This window comes from Symsagittifera roscoffensis, chromosome 1 (genome assembly GCF_963678635.1).
Source record: "Symsagittifera roscoffensis chromosome 1, txSymRosc1.1, whole genome shotgun sequence".
NCBI lineage: Eukaryota > Metazoa > Xenacoelomorpha > Acoela > Convolutidae > Symsagittifera > Symsagittifera roscoffensis.
The window spans coordinates 29,487,951-29,514,686 of NC_087062.1; the positions used below are offsets into that span (position 1 = coordinate 29,487,951).

The following is a 26,736-nucleotide window of genomic DNA, read 5'->3' on the forward strand; positions in this document are numbered from 1 at the left end:
AAATAGGTGAAAACCTATCGCCCTGTCACAAGCCTGCTCTCAAGCTTTAATCGCTCGGAATTATGCAATCACAAACAGTTACAGTTTCGAAAGGAAATGTTAAGTTTATGGTTTAGACCCCAAGACAAAAAACCGAAATTTTCAAACCGGTTTTTCTTGACAATGAGAAAATTTTTGAATTGTTTTCACTTCGTTCGAATCATGATTGAAAGTTCTTTATTATGATATGTAACTCGAGTCATTCTCATAATTTTAAAAGGTACTTGATTCTTTGTGGAAAAAAAAACTGAAGCTTTCAGTGGTTGGAAGAACTAGACTTCAGCGGTTGGAACAATATACTTAAAATTTGTATTTGAAGTTGTAATTATTTGCTATCAAAAAACCTCATTACAATCAGGGAAATCAAGGTCAGCCAACAGCGAATTGAAACTGAGAAGGAGATATGGAAATATAGAGCCTAGCAAATATTCCTCTAGAAATATAGAGCCTAGGTAAATGGAGAATGAGAAAGATAAAGTTTTGATATTAGTTCTTTAAAAATCGAAATTGAAATTTTCAGCAGAATATTGATTGAACTCGAGGGACTCTGCTGCGGAGTAGTTTAGCTCAAGAAAGTTTATACTTAAATAAGTTTCTGACATGTTTATATCAGAGCTAACTGCTGAGCTAGCAGCTCAAAAGATCTGGCAGCAACGAGTTCCTTAGTTTTTTCATGTGTGACGTTTCACGCAGTCAAAGGGTTCAAAAAAAACTAGAGCCACTAGAACATATTTCTTTTGTGATCTCTTTGGCTGAGCCCATGAAAATTTTCTTTGCCTCGGGAAATTAAGACATTTTGGTCAAACGTAAGGATAGAAATAGAGTTCGTGCGATTTAAGTTCCGGTGTTTGTTCAGTGGGAGGCAAGGAGGGCTTTCAAAATTTCAACACACTGAAGGAATACCAAAAACTGAAGGAATTTTGGAATACAACACACTGAAGGCATCCAAACTAACTGAAAGTAAGAAATCGGAAAGCATACAGCCACATTTTGTATTAAATATGCATTGCAAAAAGATTTATTGAAATAGAAAAAGTTCAGAATTCGGGTGTTTTTTTGTCATGTTGTTTGAAAACAATTAGTTTTTTTTCGGTTCATTTGATGAATTTTTGATATTTTCATAAAAGTGGGTAAAAACTTATCGCCCTATCACAAGCCTGCTATCTCGCTTTAATGGCTTGGAATTAAGTTGATTGTTTCGACTACAAGAAAAAAAAACCGAAATTTTCAAACCGGTTTTTCTCGACAATGAGAAAACGTTTTTATTTGTTCGAATCATGATTGAAAGTTCTTTAATATGATATATCACTCTAATCATTCTCATGATTTTGTGTGGATGCATTCTCATGATTTTGCGTGGTACTTTATTTTGCGTGGAAAAAAAACTTAAGCCTTCAGCGGTTGGAAAAACTAAACCCTTCAGTGGTTGGGACAAAATACTTAAACTTTGTATTTGAATTTGTAACTGATTGCGATCATAGAGCTTCATTTACAATCAAGGAAAGTCAAAAGGGCAACTGTGAATTGAAATTCCTGGTCCACTGAAAATGTTGTAGAACAAAATACGGAACATTTTATACAAATCAACTCAATTAAATAACTTTTACGCCAATTTTACGCAACATCTCAACAAAAACAGAAATTTTTGCACCACAGGACGTACAAACAAAAATGAGGTTATTTTTCTTTCCCATTCCTTCTACGAGCAATCATGGCTAATTGCAAAGGACGAGTAAAATGTGTTATTGATTATTGGCCACTAAAATTTCAACGGCCACTATGGCCACTTAGCAGTATTTTTTCGTGAAATTAGTCAGACGAGGAAAGAAAAAATAGACATGGATAAGTTTAGATAAGTTTGTCGTTCATGAGAAGCCCATGATGGGTTTGAGTCTCTTGGGACACTTGTAGAGATGACTCTGAAGGAGGATTGAATCCCTGAATATCTCTCGGCAGTCATTGCACAGGAAGGGCAGCGAGTCCTGCATCACAGGCTTCGGGATCTGAAACATAAGATTCTGAAATTTAGCGCAGTGATGAAGTAGCTTTTGCAACTTCTTTTCAAACAAACAATTATTTGATGAAATTGTAGAACTTCTGAGGGGTGCCCGGCCACTGCTCTTGATAGTGACTCATTACATGTGCTTATATATTGAACTCGTAATCTAAATTCACTAACTACGTCATCGTCGAAGTCGCTTTCTTCTTCGGAGACATCGGAGGCCCCTTTATCGTAGATGTGGATATTCTCTATCAAACTCTGTCAAATAACAAAAAAATAGTTAGTATTCAAAACAAGGATAGCCGATTGCTGAGCAAGTAGCACATAATGTTTCGACCACATTCATAAAAAAGTTTTTTCTTCAAATTAAAGTAATTTTTAGTGCGTGGTCTGCCGAGAGAACTATGCAAAGGCGTACAAATTTCGTGAATTAGACATAATCGACTAAAAATTTTTTATCAAAAATTGAATGATAAACAATGTTTTCTTTAAATATTTCTAAAACATATTCTTATTTTTTTGCCCAATATGTTTTAACTGAATAACTGATAACTGATAAATAAAAACTGACCGTTCCGATATCTTGTATAATTTAACTCCCTGAAATAAATAATGGATTGTTTCACTATTGGGTTCGCAACTAAACCGTTTTCAAAGTCAGTGTAATCAATTAAAGGATAAATCTAGTTAACTTCACAGGTCCTCAAAGGAATTGTTATCCGATTTTTTCAGTTTCATTTCCGAAAAAACAGCAAGTTCCTAGATGTTCGAATCACTCAAAGCCAGGATCTAAAACAAAGATTGTTTTTATAGGGGAAGTTTGCTTTAACGATTTTTCACGATCTTTAAGAAAAATAGTCCCATTAGGAAAATGTTCACTCGCTCAAAATCAAACCCAACCGCAAATATTTGAACCTGCTTTTCGCGTTACTGATAAAGCTTTTTTTTAATTTTTTTTAAATATTCGAATCACGACTGAAATCACACGACCAATTCCGAAGTGGTAATTCATTTTGCGTTGGAAAAAAAGTAAAACACGCCTGAAAACTAAGTTCCTCTCCATTTTCAAGGTCGGAACAATGAAACATGTCCAACAAAATTGAAACGAGTCAAAGAACGCAATGAAAAAAAAGATACTGTCTTGTTTTTCTTAAAAAAAAGGCTTCAACTTACGAACTTACGAAGTAAAAAGTATATGGCCTTCAAGCTCTTTAAATTTCAAGAAAAGCTTATGATACTTTTATGATAAAAGAACTCATTTTGATAAAGTTTTCATTCCGCTGAGAAAACTAAAAATTAAAATCTACTTTCGAGATCAAAAGTCGATCCCGTTTTTAGCGCCATTCGTAATAGAAGAGCGAAATTTATCTAAATTATAGCCGATGAATTTGAGCTGAACTCAAAAACATTCGAAAGACGGTTGGAAAAAGTCAATGAACGCAAAAAAAAAATTAAGGACACATTTTTTGAAAAATCTAAAATATGAATTTTTTTTAAAGATGCCTTTATAACTCTTTGAATTTCTAGAACAATTTATGATTGACACTTTTTTGATTAAATTAACCCAATATGAGAAAATAGGATCAATTAAATTAACCCAATATGAGAAAATAGGATCAATAGGTAAAATTTCTATTTCGCTGGGAAATTCGATAAGTACTTTCCATTTTCGAAACTAGAAGTCGATTACGTTTTTTGTGGCCTTTGCGCTTTCACTGTTCGATAGAGAAATTTGCCTTCTTTTGAACAAAGAAAATGAGCTTAACTTTAAAAAAATCGGCAGTCAAACCGCGAAAAAGTAAATTTGAGCCTGAACTAATTTATAGTTTTTTCCAGAAAAAAAAAATATATATATTTTTTCCGGAAGAGTCTATAAATTAGTTCAGGCTCAAATTTACTTTTTCGCGGTTTGACTGTCAATTTTTTTTAAAGTTTAGCTCATTTTCTTTGTTCAAAAGAAGGCAAATTTCTCTATCGACCAGTTATTTTTTTTCTGAAAAACTCTTAAAATACTCTAATAACTACATAAGTGCAATAATACATATTAATGCATTAATAAATGCCTTAAGGTATATATGTTTTTTAAGAGTCGATCAACGTAGTTCAGATTTGTATATAATTCGCGATTACGTTTACTCAAGTTTATTTTTCACTTCCAGGCGAAGTGTCCTCCGGCCGGAATGGCAAAAGTCATAACGGTTGTTATATTTTATATATATGTATCATTGCACTTATGTAGTTATTAGAGTATTTTAAGACTTTTTCTGAAAAAAAATAACAAGAAAATCACCAAGACATATATGAGTCTTCACTACAATGATCGACTCTTAATAAAAATAAACTAGCGTGTACTGCACCTCCTGTGCTTCGAATTTTTAACAACTCATTAAAGCCGCATATATTGGAAATAAGATCTGCATCTTTTGAGTGTACTCTGACAGCACCAAATTACAGGGTTCGTAATTACAAATTTTGCAAAGTTTTTTAATACAAATTTTGAAAAACCATAAATTTTTGTGAAATTTTATATAAATTTTATATATATAAATTTTTATCAAAATGAACTAAAAAACGTCACATCATAGAAATAAAAAGCAATTGAGCAGTCGCATTTGGACCCAAGATTTGCAACTCCGGAGAGTACTCTTACAGTACCCAATCACAACGTTGGGAAATTCAAATTTAGAGAAACTTCAAACTTAAAATTTCTAAAAAATGATTATTCAACAAGATTTGAACAGTTTTATTTGAAGGCAAAATACGCAACCCTTGACAGTACTCTAGCACACAACTACAGGTTGCAAATTTCATATTATTTGAGGTTATTTTTCAATTTGAGTTTTCTGATAATTTCTGAAAAAATCACAAAAGTCGTCGTATCTCGTAGGCTGAAAACATTTGGGTATTCATAATTGGAAGCCAAATTCGCCTGTAGTTGCGTCTGACAGCCCTCAACTACAGGTTAGGAATTTAAGATTTTGAATAAAGAGGTTTAATTTAAGTTTTCGGAAATTTAATTTAAAAAATGGCAAAAAACGTCATATCTGGAAAACTACAGGTTTTAGAGCTGTCATTTTGAAAGGCAAAAAACGCAAATCCTGAAATTACTCTGATAGACCCTACTACAGAATTGGGAACCTCAAATTTTTAATAAAAAATTAAATTTAATTTTTCTGAAATTTTTTTGAAAAAATCACAAAAAACGTCATATCTGGAAAACTAAAAGGTTTTTAGCTGTCATATTTGGAGGCGAAATTCGCAAAGTCTGAGAGTACCCTGAGAGCGCCTCACTATGAGATGGGAACTTCAAATTCTGGGAAATTTTTTATATCTAAGTTCTCAGAAAATATTTTCTATAACTAATTTCTCGAAAAAATCCTAAAAACGTCATATCTCGAAAACTACAAAGATTTGAGCAGTCATATTCTGAGACAAGATCGCAACCCCTGAGAGGAACCTCACAGTTTCCAACAACAGGATTGAGATCTTCACAAAATTTTGGAATTAATAAAACAAAGTTTTTTTTGAATAAAAATCATAAAAAACGTCATATCTCGAAAACTACAAGGATTTGAGAAGTGAGATTTGGAAGCAAGATTCGCAACCCCTGAGAGTATCTTGATAGCATCCAACTACCGGGTGAATTTCAAAAATTGAGAAACATTCTAAAATCAAATCACGAAAATTGCCGTATCTCGTAAACTAAAAGGAGTTAGTTATTCATATATGGAGGCCAGAATCGCAAAACCTGGGAAAACCCTGACATCCAACTATTGGTTAGCTAATTTCAAACTTGATGAAAACAACACTGAATTTAAACAGGAAAATCGAAAAAAAACTTACATTGTAATATACGATATAGCTCAACGTGCAAAAATTTTTTCGTTAAACATCAAAAAATTATACGTTGAAAAAGCTTTAACATGGCGAGATAGTGAAGCCCGCATTTAAACACATAATAGATACATTTTGTAATGAATTCAAGATTACAGAAACGCCAAGATCACCAGTAATATTTCAATCGGATAAACATCGAACTGAATTGTCCCTATAATGTCGAAGGATGGCAAAAATTATGAACATTGGAGAGCGAAAGTGCATGACTATTAACATATGAACTTGAATCGAATTCACAAACTGCAGATAGACCGAGGTGTATTAATGAATGCATTATTATTATGTATGATGCAAAAGATGCACATCTGTAGTTATTACCTCATTTTTTCCAACGAAAAAAAAAACAAAAAAATCATCAAGACTATATAAGTGAAAATCATTTAGTTTTTATACTAAACAAATCATGGCAGCCTAATCTCTGGAACATAAATAATCTCTAGTAATTTGAGTGACGTAACGGAAACATCCTTTACCGCTTCCGATTTGGGTTTAGAGTCTTGGTCACACTTCGACGGGGCGATTGGTCTGAGAGTATCGGAGGAAACAATCTTGTGCTGTCCAGTTGAAGTAACAGTGTGAACAAGTTTCTTCTTGGCAACAAATGGTTCCCTAGGATTAGGTAGCCTCGGAATTTCGGTTAGTGCAACTCTGGGAGATGCCACGTGTTCCGCATCTGCTGATATCTGCTTCACTTGTTCCAAAATTTCTCTCGTCACGGAACTGACTTCAGAACTGTTTCCTCCCTTTTCCCGAAACTCCTTCTCTCTTTGCGATTTTTTTCGTCTTTGAGTCTTCAGCTTCCGCTTCTAAACATATTCGAAACTGGCCCATAATAAACAAAACACCTAGCTGCACTGCAACTATCACATTATGTTCCGACGAAGCTTTGTTACTATCTTTTTTTAAGGAAAAACAGGGATCCTTCGTTCTTTCTGTGGATCATTTGAATTGGTGGAAAGATGGAACCTCGGAAAAAGCGTCGCAGTACTATCTCACGAATTGTTGAGCTGACCTTGATTTTGCGTTCTCTTTCTGCAATGCGATTGTGTTCGTGCTGTCTCCTCCAGAGTCGAAGAGTGTCCAGACTCAGATCCAGTCTGTCCGAGAGGGGCTTCAGACTCCCCCCTTCTGCCAGGAATCTGCCAACCTTCGCAAACAATCACGCAAATGTTGTGAATTCCTGTCACAATCTGCTCAGTTTCACATTTTGAAATTTTCTAAATTTCAAGCCATCTCAAAAAAACTCAGCTGGTAATTATATTTCGCATCTGCTCGGCAATATAACGAATGCATAATGTAACCAAGCGCCCAGTCAAGATTTTAAACTTTTGTACCCAGATTGTTTGCAAAAACTACTCACAGTGTCTGCTTAAAATGATAGCTGCTTTATATACCACTGTTTCATTATGTTATCTGATTTTGCGAAACAAAACTGACTCGAAAGTTACTCACCACTCCGTGGGCGGAAAAAAGAAAGAATACAACTCACGAACCTTCATCTGGAATGTTTGGGAGAACATTTCTGGTCGAAGCCTTGTCCTGGACTTGAGTGTTCCTAGTCGTATGGCCTCGCCAATTTCGGTCTCTTGCATCTGTCAACAATTCAACCAATTTCTTCATTTATACAGAGTAACACGAATAAATTTTTATGTTAACTTTGATAAGATTGTAGAACAGTGCCCAATGATAGGAAACATAGCCAGCAGACTGTTGGAAAACAGTCAATGAAGGCAAACAAACAGAAAAAAAACTGACTTGTTTGATTTTGGAAAAAAACTCAAATTTCGAACTTCGAAGAGAAAAAAATGGTTTCAAAACTTTTTCCGAGTTTCCAGAACAATTTTTTTCCCGGTTCATTTGATGAATTTTAAATGACTGATACTTTAAAGTTACGATTGGCATATCAAATTTATGATTGACTCTTTTCTTATAAAATAACCTCAACTTTAGAAAACTGGATTGAAACCAAAATTTTTTTATTTCAATGGGAAATCTGATAACTCGTTTTAAAAATTAGAACCCAACTTAGAAAAAAAAGTCAAAAATCAAACCACGATAAAATAAATTTGAGCCTGAAAAAATGACCGAAGACTTTTCTGGAAAAAAAACTAAAACCATCACAACCTATATGGAGTCTTAACTACGTTCACTGAATCTTATAAAATCACCACGACCTATAAAAACAATGAATACGTTAATTGAATCTTAACAAAATGAACCCAAGCTTGGTAATCGCAAGCGTAATCATCTAATAACCTAATGTTAAACAGAATAAAACAATATTCGCTAGATAAAATAGAATTTATTCCACGTTATCTTTCAATAGGCTGCCACTGGAAACATTCCCTCGGAAGGCACATAAGGACGGAAAGTAAACCCTTATCTTATGACGATTGGTTACCGTCACAATTAGATCCTAGGTAATTTTCACCGTCTCCACTAAGCCACTTCGTAAATCCGGTCGATGAATTTAATTACAAGAAACATCAGGTCAACAAACGCGGATCATGAAGACGATAATATGAAAAGTTAAAAAGGCAAAAAAAATGCATGCGTTTTTCACGACCCAGATATTTTGATTTCCATTCGAATTACTGAAAGGGCTTCAATATGATATATCAATCGACAAAAAAAATACCAAGAAGCAGAAAAGAAAAAATTTTAAAATCAGATAGAATTGTTACGCAGGAGTTTTTTGAGAAGTGAGGATGCAATTTCAGAAATTCAGAAGCAGATAGATTTCAGAAGCAGATTGATTCAAAGTTCTTCAACGCCTTCGGAGCAAGAATGAAATAAATATTCATGTTGTAGAAACACGGAAACAAAATTCCTAGTATGACTTATTTTTTAATCCCAATTTTTTTCATGGAATCCGTATCACAACTTAAAGAGCTATAGTATGATACCTCACTTCACCACATACGAGCTTCTTTTGACTAAATCAAAATAAATGATCAGAAAAAAAAAGGTTTTCACAATGGCCTATTCTTTGAAAACACTAGACAACCCAATAACAACTTTTTTGATTGTGAAAGAAGTTGAAGGCGACAATTGAAAAAAATTCAAATACCGAAGAAAAACCTATAACTGCACTAGGGTTGAATGATAATTTCGTCACAATTGGTCCAGAGTTGTCATCTGGATTTCAAAACAAAGAGTGATGTTTCCAAAAATATTGCAAATATAAAAATCTTCCTGTCACAAATTGATGAACAAGAAGTTTATGACACAATAATGCTCATTTGACTAGTATTTTTAACCAGATAATTAGCAAATCAGAATATCTCAGTTTTCTTAAAACAGCAAAAGTAAACTCTATTTTCGAAGAAGGACACAAGTCACTTCCATGCAATTATATACCTATTTATTTAGTTCCTGTTATATGAAAAGTTTTTGAAAAACTATTATCGAAAAAATAATAATTATTTTTTTTTCAATAATTTTGACATCTTAAGCAATAAACAGTTTCGATTTCGCAATAAACACTCTACAATTGATACTATTGTGCAAACTTTAGAGATTCTTATTGAAAGCAGAAATACTGATAAATTGGCGCACTGCACACTCTTAGATATATCTAAAGCTTTCGATACTGTTGATCAAAACACTCTTATTCACAAGAGTCACTTTGTCAGGCTAAGAAGCGTTCTCTTAATTAACTGAAATCCTACCTCAGCAATAGAAACCAGTATGTCTTTCGTTTAAACAATTGTTCAACAACAAAGAAACTTCATTGTGGGGTACCTCAAGGTTCTGTTTTGGGTCCCCTGCTTTTTCTTATTTATATCAATGATCTTCCCAACATACCACAGAACTGTGAATGTATTGTTTATGCGGTTGACACCAATATTTTTTGGAACACTCAACGAAACTATAGAACTTGAACAGAAATACAATTAATGTCAGAATGGATGAAGTGAATGAAAAATAATAAACTTGCAACAACAAAAAACACAATTAATGATTACCGATGGAATAAAAAATTTCTGAATAATTTACCTGGAACCGAAATACAATAGAACTAAAAATTGTTGTTAAAAACCTGGGAATAATTTTGGATCAAAATGTTACCTTCAACCAACATATTGAATCAGTAAGAAAAAAGCTATCAATTCATGGCCATTTTTATCAAACAAGACAGTTTCTCAGCTCACCTATTCCTATTAGAACTTACAAGCGGTGGATACAACCAATATATCAAAATGATATATTGGTATACGGAGTTGGCAATGAACCGTTTTGAAAAAAAAAACCTTGCAAGTACAGCAATTTTTTTAAATCCGAATTGTGTTTCGCCTAAAAAAACACAAGAACTAAGGACAATAAGAAAAACGCAGGGAATTTGTTCAATCAATGAATTACACGTATACGAACTGCTGAAAACATTCTATAAAGTAAAAAGACGAAAACATGACAAAGTGAACAACTTTATTTCAAAACAAGAATTAGACAAATCACTCGATACCACTAGAAAAATAAAATCACTAACAAAAAAAACGAACACGAAAAAACAAAAAATTAATATCTGTGCAAATATGGACACTATCAAATTCTCGAGTTAATTTCAATTAACTCGAGAATTTGATAGTGTCCATATTTGCACAGATATTAATTTTTTGTTTTTTCGTGTTCGTTTTTTTGTTGTTAGTGATTTTATTTATCACTAATAATATCATTAAAAATTTTTTAATTGATCCTAAACAGTCTGTAGACAACCTTATGCATAAAATCAGAGATACTTATTTAATTGATTGCGGCTAGTTCAACAAATTGTTTTGATAAAAAAGTATTTAAAATTAATTTTTAAAACTTTTGAACCATAAAGCGTACACCTGAAAAACAAACATCGTATTGATTGAAATAAAGCAAATAAAAAAAATATAAAAGTGAAAACTGTTTTCAAGTCTAGAAACTGTTTTTTTTGCTACTTTTCCTTGCTCGTAAATTTTTCTTGAAAAGATAGATTTTCTTTGTTTTTTTTTCTTAAAATCTATTATGGTTTTTTCTGGATAAATGTCACTAAGATTAAACAATCAGGTTCAAATAAGATAGTACTTAACAGAACGTTCTCAGCGGCGCTTTAACAGGTTGAATTACCTTCTGCGCTTGCTCAGTTTGGTGCTCTTTCAATGATAAGTACTCTATATTGTGGGATTATTGCACTACTTGAAACAAATTTGTTATTATGATTATTAAAAAAAGACACTATGCCATAGTTCCTGTGGGTCTGTTGTAATTCACTCAATGGTATTAATTTATCTTCAGTAACTACAACTTGATCTTCCCGAACATCAAATTTCGCTTTTTTTCTGATGGGGCAAACCAAATGGCATAATACACTCAGCAAAATTTTATACAAAAATGCGCTCAGAATACTCTCATTTATTTGTGAAACGCGTCATTTGACATACTATTTTAATGTGAGCTCAATTATAGAATTTATCGCTCAATCAGTATGTCGGGCAACAGAAATAAATGAAATATACCAACTGATTCGTTTTTGGAAGTAAATTAGATGTAAGGCAGCGACACGTTTTTGATTTTAAAAAATCGAGTTTGTAACAATGTCCCTTCTGATGAGCAGAGTAACCACTGGGATTCAACCATAAAATCCATAAAACTTTCAATAAATTCATCCAAGTTATAACTTCACTTACAACTATTAATACTCTTATTTGGAAAAGATAGTTGACGGTTGACGATATCAGCTAGAGATGTGCGGTGCATTGAAAATACCAATGCATCAAACTGATTGTGCATAATTGAATTGAACTGAGGTTAAGTCGAGAAAACTCATTTGTTCTCTAGAAATTAGATTGCTCCATTTTTTTTACCTGAAAAGATATGCTTCAGACAAACTAAATTGACAAACACTTGGCCAGGAAGCTTTTGCAGTTTGAAAAACATTGATAAACTGCTTAATGATCTCTTTAATGAAAAGAAAATTAACCAATTTGAGGTCTTCCATGGAAGCTTCTAGAATGTTCTCGTATCCATCAGAAGAAGTCTCGTCATCTCCCTCGTCTCCTTTCCCATCGTCATCCTCTTCCTTCTCTTTCTCTTTCTCCTGTTCTTTCTCCCCTATGTCCGAGGACTCTTCCTCTGATGAATATGTTTTCTGAAGAGCTGCTTTATAAGACGACGAGCGTTTAGTTTCTCTTTTTCGCTGTGACCAACGAGTCCTTTCCTGAACAATAAGTTGATCTATCATAAATAAATCCGCCCATTCCTATAATTCGCCATCTTAGCTTGGGATTTTGGCAAAGCATAAGAAAGTTCGCTTTTTCGTCCCTGTAAGCCACGCAATACTACAAATGCTGCTTTTGATAAGCTATTTGACTTGCAAGCTTACCTGTTTTTCTTAACTGAGTTTTTGGCGCTCAACAATATAGCATCCTAACTTCTCGAAACATAGCCAACAGACTGTCTTTCGAATAAACAAAAGATGGCCTTAGAGTTCTTTGAGTTTCTAGAAAAAAAAATGATTAACACTTTTTCTGATAAAATTAACCCAATTTGAGAAAACATGATCAAAAGGTAAACTTTTTAGTTCGCTGGGAAATTTGAAAATTAAATACCATTTTCGAACTAGAAGTCGGTCACGTTTTTCGTGATCTTTACAAATTTGCTGTTCGATAGTGGGCTTTGCCTTCCTTTTAACAAAGAAAATGAATTGAACCTAAAAAGAAATCTTGACATATACTACGTTCATTGACACATAACAACTCAGCAGACAACTACTAAGCCAAAATATGGTTTATTTTGGGATTTGCAAATATAGACGAGATTCTGGACTGCGTATCATTAAACATAGCCAATTGAAGATAGGAAAAGAGTAATGAGCGCAAGTAAACATAAAAAAAACGCTGACTATCTTGAAAAAATCGCAACTTTCGGATTTCGAAGAAAAAAATAGATGCTCTTTGAAATTCTAGAACAATTTATGAGTGGCGCTTTTTTGATAACATGAACCCAACTTGAGAAAACTGGATCAATATGTAAAGTTTTTATTCCGCTGGGAAATCTTTAAAATAAATTCCACTTTCGAAATCGTTCACCAATTTTCGCGCCATTTGCACGTTAGTATTTGGAGACTGCTATTTACGCCACTTTCAGTAGATGAATTTCATTTGCACTCAGAAAGTGCATTATACCTAAGTGCATCAATATTTCAAGACTTCCTGGAAAAAAATCATCAAGACTTATATAAGAGTCTTCACTACGTTCATTACTCTTAACAGCAATTCAATCAGATTTCCAAAGTTATGTCTTTTCTGCTTTTTGGGAAAGAGGTCGTCTGGACGTGTATTTCTCGCTGTAGCTCAAGATGCTTTCATATACTTAGTACATGACAGATACTCACTTTGGCATTGATTGTTCGCTGTGCATAGTGATTGGGGCTGAACTCTGTGTCTGAACTGCTACTGGTGCTGCTAGAAACCGCCCTCACCCTCCTCCTCTGTCTTTCTTTCGATTCCGTCACAGCTTCTCTTAAAATATACTCCGAATAAAATTGCTTTCATAAGTTTGAGAGACATTTTCAAGCATTTTTGCGAAGCTTATTTTTTCGAAGCATCTCTTTCAGAGTCAATTTGAGCAGGATGAAAAAAACTGATTCTTATATGTGATATTCATGATGGACAAAGCATTAGAGTATGCAACGAAAATATTTGTTCAGCAGTAGAAAAGAGTCTTGATTTTTGACACAGAGGCGAAGCTTCGCTTCGCAAATACTAGCGAGAACACGACACAAAGCAGCTCTATGAAGTGCAATAGAACATAGATCTAAGCCTCAAATTAGTAAAGAAAAAATCGGCTACACCTGCGATTCGAACCTGCGACCTAGAGATAAAGAGTCTCACACCATAACCACGGACGCTTAATCGGCACCAAACACAAGCCACGAAGAAAGCAGAGAACAGATGTTATGCAATTTCCAATGCTAAAGTGAAATTTCCAAATAAGTGAACACTTCTAATGAACACTTTTATTTGCGAGTAAGGTTACAAAAAGAAGGGTCGTAATAATACATTAGGCTAATCGCTTGTGTAAAGAGGTTACTTCTGACAATGATTGCCATGTTCAATTTTACAAAAAAAAACACTGTCTTAGCAGGGAAAAACAAATCGCGGTCAGTACAGTGTGTTTTACCTGTTGGATGGTTGCGCTAAAGGAGTCACTACTACCTTGTCGTCCGTTTTCACTTGTGGCTTCGCAACCTGCAATCAGAATAGAATGAAGCACTGAATAGAAAAGCTCAGGCCAAAAACCATAATTTTCCAGAATGAGGCAAAAGACCATTAAGTTTTAATTAAGCCAAAAGACTTATTTTCAGATTTCGCCAAGTCACAAAATTTCTTAAACTCTGTATCAAATGTCGTTTTGTAAATTGAATGAACCTGTGACACATTAAGGATTTTCTCGTAGTCTGAAGGTGAACTTTTTTAGGTTTTAGGTCTACTTAATTGATTTTCCGAGCTCCTCACAAACACTATGAAGACAGTATTAAATCATAACTTTCTGTGCCCTAATTAGGAAAAAACTATAAGGAAAAAAACATCAACTGTATATTCAGGTATTTAAAAGAAACCGATCGTTAATATCAGCCAACTTAAATAGTTTTCGTTTTATGTTTCGGAAGTTTCTCTTATGCCCAATTATCCGAATGCGATTTCTCCTGGGTCAAGTGGATCAAAGGAAAAACCTTGCTCTGATCTGATCTCGACCAGCAAAAGGAAACTCACAGCTGAGAGTCTTTTGATCTTGTTATTCATCTTGCTGTTCTGTTCTTCTTTTAGAGCCTTCATCACGTCATCGATTCTGAGAATAGCACACACTCTGTCACTAACACAGCTGTGTATAGGCAGTGGATAACACAGAGCTTCCACTTCACTTATCCTGTTCGGTTTCACCTAATCACATTCTTTTCTAATGATTGAGTCCAAAATTAGAAGATCATAGCCACTAGTTAAACACAGGCAGCCAAACGATCAGTAACTAATTCGCTGTCAGTAGCATAGAGCTATCTGACAACAATTTTGTTCAGACTACTCATTGAATGGGAGGAACCATGTTTTTTTTCACTTACTTCAGGTACCTCAAGTCAATTTTGGATGAATCGATTGTGTAATAACGTCAAAGCCCTTTCCGTCTTGATTTGGGTTCGAAAAATATTTCACACAGTTGCTTCTCAGACGAGAAAAATTGGTCTGGATGCTTTTAACCATTTTTAGCATACAAATATTTTATTTATATTTTTACATCGTTTAAATGGTTCACAAACATACGTTAAAAGCATACTACAACCTGCGCATCAATCAATGCATTTTAGAAAACGAATTTTGTTGTTACTTCTAAAAAAAAATTCGGCAATGATTACAGTAATCTGAACATTATCTGCTACTTGCAGACCATTTAGCTGCCTTTCATTATTTTATTTTACTTTATTTAGCTCGGAGATTTTCCGGTGACATATAAAAGGCCCATTCAATGCGAAGCTTGCAGAATATGTAGTTTACAAAAATAAACTATTGATCACATGCAGGGGCGGATCTAGGATTTTCTCCAGGGGGAGGCGGATTTTCGAAAAAATTTCGGTCGACCAAATTGAATTTCCCAGCTCTCCCAAAGCAGTAAACAGACCCTGTTTTGACCAAAATTTCTGCGCCGAAGGCAAAAATTGGAAAATTGATAAAGTCGGTTTCCCTGCGTTCATTGACTCTTTTCCAACTTCAAAGTATTTCAATTTTCCAATTTCAAAGTAAAAAATATGTTGCTTTAAAGCTCTTTCATTTTCAAGAACAATTTTATCTTTCTTCGGTTCATTTGATGAATTACAAATGCATCAACTGTGCTAACATATTAATAATCAAACGTCAACGCACATGCCATTACACAGCCAATCCAGCCTTCTGCTGAAAAATGCCACCAAAAAAACCACTGAAATTTTCGACTTAGGAAAAAAAGTAGCCTAGTAGTATCACAATAAACTTCGCATGTAAAATCAGAATTATACATTTGAAGACATAGATTCGAAATTTCTTTAAAAAATCTTCAACTAATTAGAAAAATAAGTTTTTTTTTCATTCATACTTTGAGCACAACTTTAGAAGATTATGATTAGTTTGCTGAAACTCGAGCTTTGTTCTTTCTCCTCATCCTATCGCACAACAAAAAAAACCAACACATTTGAAAAAGAAAGAAAAGTTAAAATCGGCATTTTCTGTGCTACTTGCACAGCAACCGGCTACTTGTTTATTTATGGCATACATCGAAATAATAAAATGACGATTACTTTTAACTTCGAACTATTTTCTAAACAGGACCTATTTGGCTTTAATTTACCTCCTCTCCCATGGGCGATGGCTGTTCCCCTACGTCGTATTTGATATAGAGATATGGTGCTATGAGAGACTTGTATGCCTGACAGTTCCTGAAATTACAGAAAAATTGAATCTTTTCAGATAGTATACTTGCCCAGAATGCTCAAATTTGGGCAAAACAAAATTCTTGGAAAAAGTTTCACACAACCGAAGCTGCACTTTGCGAACATAAGAGAGAAACTGGCAAAACGTAGCTCTAAAAAGCAAAAAATGAGATAAGGAGTCCTTAACATCCTCGCATCTACTCCATGGTCACTTAAAAAATTCAAACACTAGCTACCAATAAATTCGATACAAAGCCAAGGCTATTGAATTGCCAATGCTATGATCACTATTCTAAGCGAGTTGGGTTATAAAAAAAAACTGATTCGCAGTATAACACCACGCTCTCTTGTGTAATCATAACAGTATAGATTAACCAAATATGATAGGATAAAAAGCAACAGCATAATATATTGTTTCTATATGATAAAAGAAAGATAAAAAAGATATGATAAAAGATGAATGAAGTCGAAAAATTGGACTCACTGTATTTGTTCGCATGTGATTTCACACTTGTTGAAGTCGTCCACCTTCATTCTGATGAGATTCCACACTTCCGAGTCCCTCCCAAGGCTAGACTGTTTGCAGCTGAAGCAACTGCTGCATCGCTCCCGCTTGCAGAACTACAAAAGAATCGCAGAGATATAGCCAAAAATTATAATAGCCAATCACGAATTAAATAAAAAAATTCGAAGAAAATAAGCGAAAAAATCAGCCAGGCTCGATTTGTTTAAAAAGCGTTGATTATAGAAAAATTTCGAGCGTTCAATCCTTCAGGCCTGCAGTAGCGGCTCAAACTTTGAAAAATGCAGACTATATTGTACAACTACCAACCAGCAGCGTGCCGAAGGAGGGGCGGGGGTAGGCAAACGCGACCCCCCCCCCCCCCCACCTCGATTCTGGTTGCCAAATGTTTCCAAAGGTTCATCCCTTTGGTATATTTTTACGAGATCAATTTTTGGCTGGCCAACATCAAAAATATTTTATAGGCGCCCTTGGCGCCAATAGAACTAAATTTGACAGGGAAGCGCACGCCGACAAAACGCAACTTTTTGGTTCTATTTTTTTTTTTTGAAAAATTCTCAAAACGTCAAAATAGGATTTTGACAATGAGTCCTTATATTATTTTCGGAGAGCCCGAAAAATCAAATTAGTTGACCTAAAACCACCACCCTAGAAAAATTTCTGCGCACGCCACTGCTGTAACTTCTACCAACTAACAAGTTCACCAATTTTTTTTTATATTACGTAGATTACAAAAAAAATTGCTCATTCATCTGAGATAGAAAAAAATAAATCAACTGATTTTTCAAAAATATAAAATCAAGATAGTAATGATGAAAAACTTACTGAGCATAGTCCACAGACATCTAAACAAATGTATCAGGTTAAAAAAAACACAGTTTTATCGATCAAAAATTGCTAGAAAGCTGCCATTACTTACACTTTTTGTTTTTGGTAACTGAAGATTCGCCATCTAAACATCACACCAAACTTGACCAAGAAATAAAATCAACAGCTTCGATAAACTACATTCATTTCAGTGTCATATGCAAGTATACAAAGACGAAAAAAAACGGAAACAAGATTCTTGAAATAAGTCGGAGACAATTCTGATTAAAAAACCTGGAAATTCTTCCTCCATCTTGTGGCAGCTAATGAAACCATTTGCAACCTGTGGCAGATAATGAAACCATTTGCAACCTGTGGCAGCTACTGAAACCTTATAGCAGGCAAAAAAACGGTCTGGAACAAACATAGATATTCAAAAAATTTCGTAAGTCCGGGTAAGCTGTACAAGAAATGGATACGCAAAAAATAGATACTAGCACCGATTTAAAGATAATGAAGACTATGTGCTACTAAAATAGAGTGGTCCCTCGAAAAAAACCATGATAGACAGGTCTCGCATGCATTTCGCATGTAATAATTTGAAAACAAATTTTTAAACACAGAGGCGAAGCTGAGCTTCGCACCAATTGCGATACAACACCAACATAAAAAAAAATAAAAAGCCGAAAATTGAAGTTTTTGAAAAAAATTGGGTCATATTAACTTTCATAGGTCTCGATAGAAGTTCATTCCAGGCAAAAATGCCAGATACTTGAATTTTAAATCAGCAACAACGAAACAAAATTGACGAAAAGAAACCAAGCCGGCAACCTTTGAGCAGACAAAAGTTGAGGCGAAAAAAAACATGATTTCATAAAAAAAAATGTTTCGAGTCCCACCTTAAACAACAATGGACAACAATTGCCAGTGCAACTACAATGAAAGTTGTGTACACACAAGAAAAAATTGGTGATGTGGCAACTAAGCCAACAATCTTTGAGCTGAAACCACTTGAACCTAAAAAAAATTTCTCGATTTTTTTTAAAATCTTTCAAGTCCCTCTTGAAACTAGAATGAACAGCACTTGCAACTACAATGGAAGTTGCTTGAAGCAAAAAAAACAGTGATGAGGCAAATTCCGTTGTGGTAATATAGCCGACAAAACCTGACCGAACAAACGAAAAAGCAACCATTCAATTTTCCAATTTTCTCGGAATTTTTTTTTCAATTTCCTTTATACTGAAAAAAAAAATCCGTCCAGGACCCGAACCTCAGAACTTAGGGTACAAAGGCAACTGCTTTACCTCAGGCCATGGGGGAAGCAACCGGGAACATGCTAAGAGAAGGTAAGAAGAGAAGTGAAAATAAGAAGAGTCGTGAAAAGAAGTGATTCAACTGATTCTGTTAAGCTAGTTGTTAACCCGAAAAAAAGTCTTTATTCCAGTTTGATAACGTTAGCGTTCATTTGAAAAATCTTGAGAAATGCTGAGTCAGTAAACTTTTCAGATAAACAATGTAATTCTTATCAGGACGCCACCTCTCACCTGAGGGATTCGACCCCTTCACCAACTATCCAATTTTGGCTGAACAACCTCAAATTTTTTAAAGGCGCCAATATGTACTAATTTCGAAGTGGAGCGCCCTCCAAAAAAAACTCAACTTTTTGGTGAAAGTTTTCATAAATCATAGAAACCGCTTTTTTACTTGAAACTTTTTCAAAAACTTGCCCGCGGCTCAAATTTTTTGTCAGAATACGGTCTTTATAGTGTTCTGAGATCGCCCGAAAATTCTATTTGGTCGACTTAAAAATAAGCTCGCTTCAATTTATTTTGAGATTCAAAAAAATAATTGGGTTAACTTATTTGTCATCAATTTCAATTTTGCGAAAATATTGCTTGAAAATATACTGCGATCTCTTTCTCAATAGCGAAATTGTAACTATTAAACGATTTGAGAGCTCTAAGTTTCTTGTTCTCAAGAGACCTGGCTATTTTCAAGGGACACTCTATCATATTAGTAAAGAAGATTAACGCGGATCTTAAGCCACCTTTTTTAAATTTCCAGCACAAACCAACAACAATAACAGTAGCCAAAAAAGAACATAGCCAATCGAAGATTGAAAAAGCAGTGAACGCAAGTAAACATAAAAAACACTTTGTTCAAAAAATCGCATTTTTCGAACTTCATAGAAACAGAAGATGCTCTTTAAGCTCTTTTAAATTGTAGAACAATTTAATATGGGCGCTTTTTTGATAACAATAACCCAACTAGAGAAAATTTGATTAATAGGTTAAGTTTTTATTCCGCTGGAAGTCTAAAAATTAAAGTCCTTTCAAAACTAGAAACAAATCACGTTTTTTGCGCCGATTCCACGGTCGTATTTGGAGAATGCTATTTACGTCACATTCAGCAGATGAATTTCAATTAAACTCAAAAAGTGCATATATACTTAAGTGCATTCATAAATGCATCAATATGTATGAATGCACATCTGTAGTTTTTAGAGCTTTTAAGGATTTTTTTCTGAAGTCCCCAAGACCTATATAAGAGTCTTCACTACGTTAATTACCCTTAAAAAATTAAATTACAAACTGCAGCAACAGGTCGAAGTCTCTGCCAGAAGGGATCTTATGCAATCATCTTAAAAATCAGACTATCAACATTAACGTTCAGATTTTAGCAGTAAATAATGGCAGAGAAAGGGTTACGTAGCAAAAAGAAGACACGTCAAAAAACTACACAAATACTATATCAACAATTCAGAACCGAGAACAGAAAGCAAACTTAGGAAACAACTTATATATTACCATTAATTTTTAAGTTTGATCTGTTCTCAATTCGGTGAATGACAAGGAAACGGAACTGATCTAGGGGTAATTATTGTTCCCACCGCAAAAAGTACGAATTATCAAGCAATGACAATCCAAACATAGCCAATCGAAGATTGGAAAAGAGTAATGAAGACAAGTAAACATAAAAAACATAGCCAATCGAAGATGGGTAAAGAGTAATGAATGCAAGTGAACATGAAAAAAAACACTGACTTTGTTGAAAAAATCTCAACTTTCGAATTTCAAAGAAAAAAATAGATGCTCTTTGAAATTCTAGAACAATTTATGATTGGCGCTTTTTTGATAACATGAACCCATTTTGAGAAAACTGGATCAATAGGTACAGTTTTATTCTGCTGGGAAATCTTAATAAATAAATTCCACTTTCGAAACTAGAAATCGTTCACCAACTTTCGCGCCATTTGCACGATTGTATTTGGAGACTGCTATTTACGTCCTTTTCAACAGAAACAAATGAACTTCATTTGAACTCAAAAAGTGCATTAAACCTAAGTGCATCAACATTTTGATTGTTTCCCGAAAAAAAAAACAATAAAATCAGCAAGACCCATATAACTACGTTCATTATTCTTAATAAACGTAGATAATTAAAACCAATCGATAATATCGTGTATTGAAAATCGCTAGCTGGCTGGCAAGTAAATGATGGATCTCGAAATAGGCAAGCCGATGACACGCATCGTTTGTATATGCAATTTTTTATTTGTTATTTACATAGAAGAAATTATACGCACCTATTAGTTCTTTAACAAAAAAAATCGGTAGAACTCAAATTTGAGCGCAATTTTCCTGAAAGAAAATCATCACGACCTATATCATTGACACATACTACGTTCATTGACACATAAAAACTCAGCAGACAACCACTAAGCCAAAAAAAATGATTTATTTGCAAATATAGACGAGGTTCTGGACATTGCCAACCCAACATACAAATAGAAAACGTCAATGAACTCAAAAAACAGAAAACAATGATTGAATTTTATCACGACCTATATCATTGACACATACTACGTTCATTGACACATAAAAACTCAGCAGACAACCAATAAGCAAAAAAATGGTTTATTTGCAAATATAGACGAGGTTCTGGACATTGCCTACCCAATATACAAATAGAAAACGTCAATGAACTCAAAAAACAGAAAACAATGATTGAATTTTACCAAAGAACCATAATACCAAAGAACTTTGGGATTTGCACATATAGACGAGGTTCTGGACTGCGTATCATTAAACATAGCCTACCCAACATACAAATAAAAAACGTCAAAGAACTCAAAAAAAAAAAACGATGATTGAATTTTACCAAAAAAAACCTGATTAATTTTGAATGAAACAAAAAAGCCTCAAGGTCCTTGGAAGTTCGAGATTATTTTTATGATTGACACTTCGCTAAAAATAACCTTTAAGAAAACTGGTTCAATCGGTAAAAATTTTTATCGGATCAATTGTACAAAATCTCCCTAGCCAAATCAATTTAGGGGGTGACAAAATAAAGACTTATGAGAGAAAAAGGATTGAAAATATAATGATTCAGGTAATAAACAGCATTCAAATGCAATCCATCATTAAAATTTTGAAAACCATTTCTGTTTGAGCATTTATTCGAAATGCATACTTTTTACAGAATTAATTTTCGAAATTGTTAAATGGCTAGGGGGACATTTTACGGTTAGCCACCCGAGGGAAGGTGATATTGACACAGAAGCGAAGCTTAGCTTCGCAAACACAAGCGAGAACGCGACAAAAAGCAGCTTTTAAAAGTAAGATAAGAAAAATATAAATAAGCCTTGAATTAGCAAAAAAAAATCAGTTACGGCTGAGATTCAAATCTGCGACCTAGAGATTAAGAGTCACACAAACTAACCACTCAGCCACGGAAGCTTATTAGTTTATAGAAGATAGAAGATTAGTCACTATTCACAAATAAAGCAGAGAGCAGATGCTATGCAATTTCCAATGCTACATTGAAATTTCCAAATAAGTGAACACTTTTAATGAACTCTTTTATTTGCGAGTTAGGCTAGAAAAAAAGAAGGTTCCTAAATACACACTAAGCCGACGCTAGTGTAAACAGACGATTGATCCTTTTTATCTACAGGAATTCCTAAAATTAAAATCCACTTCTGAAACCAAAACTAATTCATATTGTTTCGAGCCATTTCAGTTAAGTTTTTATCAAAGAGCGTGATAGGTCTTCCATTTGTCAAATTAAAATAAAATAGATTTTGAAAAAACGAAAAGTCAAAGGGGTAAAATGAAACAAATTTGACCGTGAACAACTTTCCTCGAAACAAAAAACCACAACAAAAAAGTAACTTCAATTTGTTCATTGGAGCTTAGCACTTAAGCGGTTGGCGTACCAACATCCAGAATTCGGATCTTGTTAACTATCCCCCATTTCAATTTTCAGAAATTCAACTTTAAATGGCTTAAAACAGTTTTCAGAAAATATATTTAATTTAAATTTTTTATGCAGGTATTATATAAATAGTGAGTAATGCAAAAACGAACGCGCGAAAACGAAAACCCAATTACTTTTTCACATTTTTGAAATGCATATTTCATACAGAAATGGTTGTCAAAAATAATACATGCATAGGTAGGGAAATAGTTAACAAGGTCCAAAAGGGGCAGGGGAAATAGTTAACAAGATCCCAGAATTCTTTAGGGAAAGTATATTAGTTCAGCACGCTTGCTATTTCATGTTTATACACTGAGAAGCTGCAATCGCTAACAAGCGAGAAAACGGCAACGAGAGCTTTAAAATGCACAAAAACAAATTTTCCGCTAAGCGCTGAACGCACGTTTTGACGCGTACATAAATTTTGTATGTAAAATTTGGTGCGTAATAAAATGAAGCCATCCACGCCAAAAATTGCGCGTAACTAAATGAAATGCATAAAACCAAATTGAGTTTAAATATGCATTTCAAAATCTCGTGAAATACAATGATTTGAAAATTTCTGAAATGGAATTTTTATTACTATTTTGTTGTTTGAAGCACATAGCTTCTGTTAGTGCATTTATTAATCAAAAAGCGTCAAATAGGTCAAGTTATTGGGAATCAAATTCAAATTTCACATGCTATTTAATTGCCATGTTAAATTGCTGATGCTCCCTGCTTCAAATGTGCCAACAAATATAGCACTAATACTTGCAAGTGAAGTTGCTTCGCATTATAACACTACGCTCCGATTGTGTAATTGACTTATTTGCATACAAAAATTTCGAAAAAAAACGAGATTCTCAATATAAATGGGAAACGACTTACCAGGTGCAATGTGAACAAACACAATCATCTTTCTTCTGTTATTTTCCCTGTCTGGTGATTGAGTGTTATCCGCTGCGACTAAAGGTCCAACTGCTGACAAATATCAACGTTCAAGGGTGACCAAAAGACAACAAATAATTATCGGCTTTATCTCAACCTTAAAATAAAAAACCTATAAGGAGGTTAACAATCTATCACTTAAGTACGGGTATTTTCAACCTCAGAATATGATCAATTGCTCGCAAGAAATCGAGCCAACAAAAAAGAATAAAATTATTGTTCAAGTTCCGACGAAGTGACTGGAAAGTACTGTCTTAGAAATGGATTTTTTCCGGCCGAAATTAGATACTTCAGAAAAACTCGTGGGATTAAAAATGATATCATATTAAAACCATATTTGTCGTGGCTTGGATTACGAAAAAAAAACAACAAGAAAATGGTTCCGGAATCGAGAAAAACTGATCTGAATAAATCTACTCCGACCAATTAGAACAATGTTGGCCTGAACTTTTGTAGAAAAACAAACTTGCTTCTATCATTAGTTAAACTGCTATTAATTATTTTCTGGAAAAAATTTATTAGTTTTTTTTTCAATTTTTTGCTAAGATGAATGTAGCTGGAATATACTGGAGAAAAAAAGTAACGCAACCAAACAATTAGTAGGATTTTTTGAATTTCCCTGAAGAAGGCCTTCAAACGTGAAATCTTTTCAAAATGTGTGTGAAAACAACAAGTTTGACCATAACTGAAACTGTTTGATCAAATATCGTTAGCAAAAAAAAATTAATTTTAAGCCATTGAGAACCCGATTCAGATAGGAGAAATTTGGAAAATTCGAACCAGATTCTACCAGTCAGTAGGTAAAATTTTCATTTGGATTTGGATTATTTGGTAATCAAAGTAAGTTTTTGTGCACCCTATTATAAAAAAAATGAAAAAGTGAAACTTACAGCTCCAAATCAAATTGTCAAAAAGGTAGATTTTCAGAAATGAAAATAGTGTTTCTGGATTCAGTTCACCTTTTTGTAGTTAGCTAGTTGCGTTACTTTTTTTGTCCAGTATATTGTGTTACTTGAACAGCCACAGGCTATCCTTAATATTTATTGTTTTTTGTCACTCTTTGATGAAGATTCTGGGCCATCTTTTGAATTGGAGTGGCTGGACGTGGATGTGCTACTCTTGCCATACTCGTGGTCTGTCATTGGCGTCTTGTGTGCACATCCACTACTCGCTGTTTCTATTATTTCCGTGGTCGCTTCTATTATATTCACACTGTTGATGCTACTATTGCAAGTGACGGCTTCAGGAGTAGTCTCGTCAGGTGCATTTAATTCCTCCACTTCGCATTCCATCAGTAGATCGGGTACCACATCATTTTCGACATTGTCTTTAAATTCATTTGATTTCGTCGATACTAGATAAAAAAAGCAATATAATCTTCCTAAAATCATCGAATTTTTTTTACACTAACACAGCCGAAGTAACCCTTTACAGAATACTAAAAACGAAACTTTGCTCGAAATTGAATGAGGAAACAAACATTTTATCAAAAGTTCGGTTAAATACATCCCTGCTGCTCCCGCCACTGAACACTCCCAAGAAGTTAACTGTTCAGATATTTCCGACAAAAACTGATACTCCACCACGCTTAGTTATACAAAGTAAAATAGTGCCATCAGGCAGATGGTAATTGAATCAAGGCAAAAAGCTATTGATTTCTAGAATTAAATTTCATCTTTAGTAAATCATTGAACACAAAACCCTCATTGAACACCATCGTCACGGAAACCCTCCACATACTCACTGTCTTGGGTTGCTTTTGACATAGAGAAAAACTGTTCATTGATTACAGAATAATATGCCTCCCATGAACCAGGCGAATTTTAAATTAAAAACAAACCGCCAGAACATCAATTTGAGCGTGAAAAATTATTGAAAATAACAATTTGGCAAACAGTTATTTGATAATAACTCCTTTCTGAAAAAAAAACAGGAGCCAATTTATCCAATGAAAAACTGCAATAGTTCAGATAGTTTTGCTGGAATAGCTTCAAACATCCAATAAATTTTTAGCCCTACAAATACTTATTTTCGGTAAAACTGAATTCACACGCCAAACCCATCAAAGAAAATGAACAGGCCAAAAACTAAACACTGTATCCCCCAAACGTGTCATTGATGCCCAGTTAATTTCAGGTAAGTGATTGACATTTAGAGGCAAACCCTATCTAGGGAAATTTTGAAGTTTCATAACCTAAGAAAAACTTCACGGGACTTGATCTTCTATTTTTTGCTGACAAACTAACCTTTTTTTACATCAACCTTTATATTAACATTACCTTTCATGACCAGTTTAAGTAGTATCAATAATACCTTACCAGGAGAAGTTACGACATTAACAGAGTCCGTATTCTGAAGTTTGCTACTGTCACTAGCTTTCAGTTCATTTAGAACATTCAGCTCAGCTATATCAACGAGTTCGCAAGTGTTTGAATTAGAACTATTCGAATCTTTTTCCTTGATTGATTCAATGGATTGGTGATCTTCAAGATCCTGTTGAAGCGCGGAAGTGTTTGTCCCATTTGATAGTTCAACAAAATTATCGGCATCTCTACTTTCCATTCTAATCTGCAAAAAATTAACAATCAAAAAAGGAAAAGGTTCAGCTTTATGTCATCCGTACACGACAACGAAATTGAAGGATTGATAATGTTTGACCTACAAGCGTAATTTTCTGGCTGATTGTTAGCCGGATTTGTTACTTACTTTTAAAAGTAATTTTGACAAATTTAACATCTCAGAGCAAATCTGAGACAAAGCAATTGCCTCCAGAAATGAATGATTCGTTTTGCTGATTTCCGACAGTAACCAAAAATATGACAACAGGAATACGATTGTCATATCATCCGATTG

The 26,736-nt window shown here is 34.1% G+C and overlaps 1 protein-coding gene across 3 annotated transcripts; it reads right to left on the reverse strand.

Annotated features, from left to right (window-relative positions):
• Positions 1 to 1,544: 1,544 nt before the first annotated feature.
• Positions 1,545 to 26,702, reverse strand: LOC134842390 (uncharacterized). 3 transcript variants are annotated; one of them, XM_063858716.1, is made up of 16 exons: positions 26,202 to 26,702; positions 24,941 to 25,237; positions 23,824 to 23,913; positions 17,807 to 17,839; positions 17,713 to 17,732; positions 16,849 to 16,985; positions 16,283 to 16,370; positions 14,683 to 14,850; positions 14,090 to 14,157; positions 13,302 to 13,428; positions 11,889 to 12,125; positions 7,432 to 7,530; positions 6,951 to 7,085; positions 6,412 to 6,744; positions 2,219 to 2,299; positions 1,545 to 2,042 (listed from the first exon to the last, which is right to left on the reverse strand). In XM_063858716.1, the coding sequence occupies exons 1-16, from the start codon at positions 26,443 to 26,445 to the stop codon at positions 1,905 to 1,907; spliced, it is 2,295 nt and encodes a 764-aa protein (XP_063714786.1). In that variant the 5' UTR covers positions 26,446 to 26,702; the 3' UTR covers positions 1,545 to 1,904. The 3 variants fall into 3 exon arrangements, with proteins under 3 accessions (XP_063714786.1, XP_063714779.1, XP_063714795.1); XM_063858709.1 differs by having other exon boundaries at positions 23,824 to 23,916; XM_063858725.1 differs by lacking the exon at positions 23,824 to 23,913.
• Positions 26,703 to 26,736: the final 34 nt, after the last annotated feature.